The following is a 1792-nucleotide window of genomic DNA, read 5'->3' as shown; positions in this document are numbered from 1 at the left end:
CGCCAGCAGCAGGACGCCGCCGCCGCAGCAGCAGCAGCAGCAGCAGCAGCGCAGAAGCAGCAAAGGGCCCAGCGAGCCGTCCGAGGCCTCCCGCAGGAGCCCCCGAGGGCTGCCGGAGCCGCACAACAGGCCTACGAGCTTCCCGTCGGCCGCAAGCTCTGGAATCCAGCAGCAGCAGCAGCAGCAGCTGCTGCAGCAGCAGCAGCTGCTGCTGCAGCAGCAGCAGCTGCTGCTGCAGCGGAAGCAGTCGGAAGCACCCTCGGTGGCGGGGTCGCCGACGGCGTACACGGGGAGCCGCAAAGTCTCGCTGCAAATGCAGAGCGGGGAGCGAGAAGGGGGAGAAAATTTGCCTGTCTCCGCAGAAGCAGCAGCGCAGCAAGAAGGCAACCAGAGACTCTCGAGGGGCCTCGGCAACACGTGGCAGCTTTCTGAAGAAGAGACCCCGGGGGAGTCCACAGTGGGGCTCACGTGGTCAGGGCCCGTGGACATTGACAGTGCGCGGCTGGTGCAGGTGAGGCACCCGCAGGAGGTGAAGACGCCCGAGGTGGCGGGAGGCTTTGCTGCAGGGCCTGCAGGGAGGCCCCTGGGGCGTTCGGGCAGCAGCAGCAGCAGCAGCAGCAGCGCCTTCTGCCTCACGGAGGTGGAGGTTTGCCTCTATTCCGGGGCCAAGTTCGTCCGCCTCCGAGAGCCCCCCATCCCGGACTTCGTCTTAATCAACAAAACTTCCTTTCCACTTTTCGTCGGACAACACGGAGTCCCCGCCTCCGAAGTTGTGCTTCCAGTGCCCCGCCAACACTTGAAGAAAAGCTACGAGTTTCTGGGCAGGTCAGGCTGGGCCCAGCCCGCGCTGCAGCAAGCAAGCGCTGCGCAGCAGCAGCAGCAGCAGCAGCAGGGGTGGGGGAGGGGTAGAGGTGCCCAAGAGGCATGGGGCTGCGGCAAACAGGGGTGCAGCAGCAGCAGGGAAGCGTGGGAATAGGGGGCTGTTGCTGCTGTTTTTGTTGCTGCTTTTGCAGGTACGGCCTGCCTTTTGCCTTCTATGACCCCACAAAGGAGAAGAAACTCGAAGTCTGGAGAATGTCTGCAGCGCCACCTGTTGGCCACCGACTCTCTGGCCGGCTTTCTCACCTGCACTCGCGGCTGCGCAGCAGCAGCAGACAAGGCAGCACAGCAAGGGCCTTCAACTCCATAGTGACAGTGGGGGGCCCCCCTGCGGGAAGCGGGGCTGGCCCGCACACCTTCGGGGGGGGCCCCGCGGGGTCGCTGCAAAGCGCCCACGGCGGGCGGGGACCCGTGAACCCCTCGCTTGCTGCTGCTGCTGCTGCTGCTGCTGCTGCTGAGGACATGGCCCTCAGAGTCGACGGGGCCACTCTGCGGCGCATCAGACGCGAATATGCAGAAAGCATTAGTTTGAAGGCTTCCCACGGACAGCAGGGCCTCATTCGCCTCGTGCTGCAAAGCAGTTCCGGCCCAGTCCTTCCGGGGGGCCCTCCGCCCCCAGTGGACCGGGTGGTGGTCTGCGTGAGGAGACCAGTGGTCAAGGGCAGCACTTACTTGGTCTTTTTCGAGGCCAGCCGGGCCTCCCCGGAGCTCCAAAGGGGACAGTCTAGAGGCCTTCTCGGGGGCGTGGGCCACGTAGTGGAACAAATACCCTGGGTGGAGAAGCCTGAGACTCTTCTTAACTTGGGTGCGGAGAATGCCTGGCGTTTTGCCGAGACTGGCGCTAACCAGCTGGAGAAGTACCTTGCCTGGCCTGCGGCGGACATCTTCGACCTCCAGCGGCAGCAAAAGCAGC

At 64.7% G+C, this 1792-nt stretch overlaps 1 protein-coding gene across 1 annotated transcript in view; it reads left to right on the top strand.

Moving 5' to 3' along the window:
* ETH_00033990 (uncharacterized protein) overlaps nucleotides 1-1684 on the top strand; it is a gene marked incomplete at both ends in the record, with an annotated part of 1860 nt that extends 176 nt beyond the window's left edge. Inside the window, 2 exons of the mRNA XM_013376506.1 lie at nucleotides 4-825; nucleotides 1014-1684. Of these exons, the coding sequence (XP_013231960.1) occupies nucleotides 4-825; nucleotides 1014-1684 (1493 nt within the window). The remainder of the gene's footprint in view (nucleotides 1-3; nucleotides 826-1013) is intronic.
* Nucleotides 1685-1792: the final 108 nt, after the last annotated feature.

Source organism: Eimeria tenella, genomic scaffold (assembly GCF_000499545.2).
Source record: "Eimeria tenella Houghton genomic scaffold, Eth_scaff3533, whole genome shotgun sequence".
Classification (NCBI taxonomy): domain Eukaryota; phylum Apicomplexa; class Conoidasida; order Eucoccidiorida; family Eimeriidae; genus Eimeria; species Eimeria tenella.
Note: the sequence above shows the minus strand (reverse complement) of the source record. Positions and strands in the feature narration are given on the sequence as shown.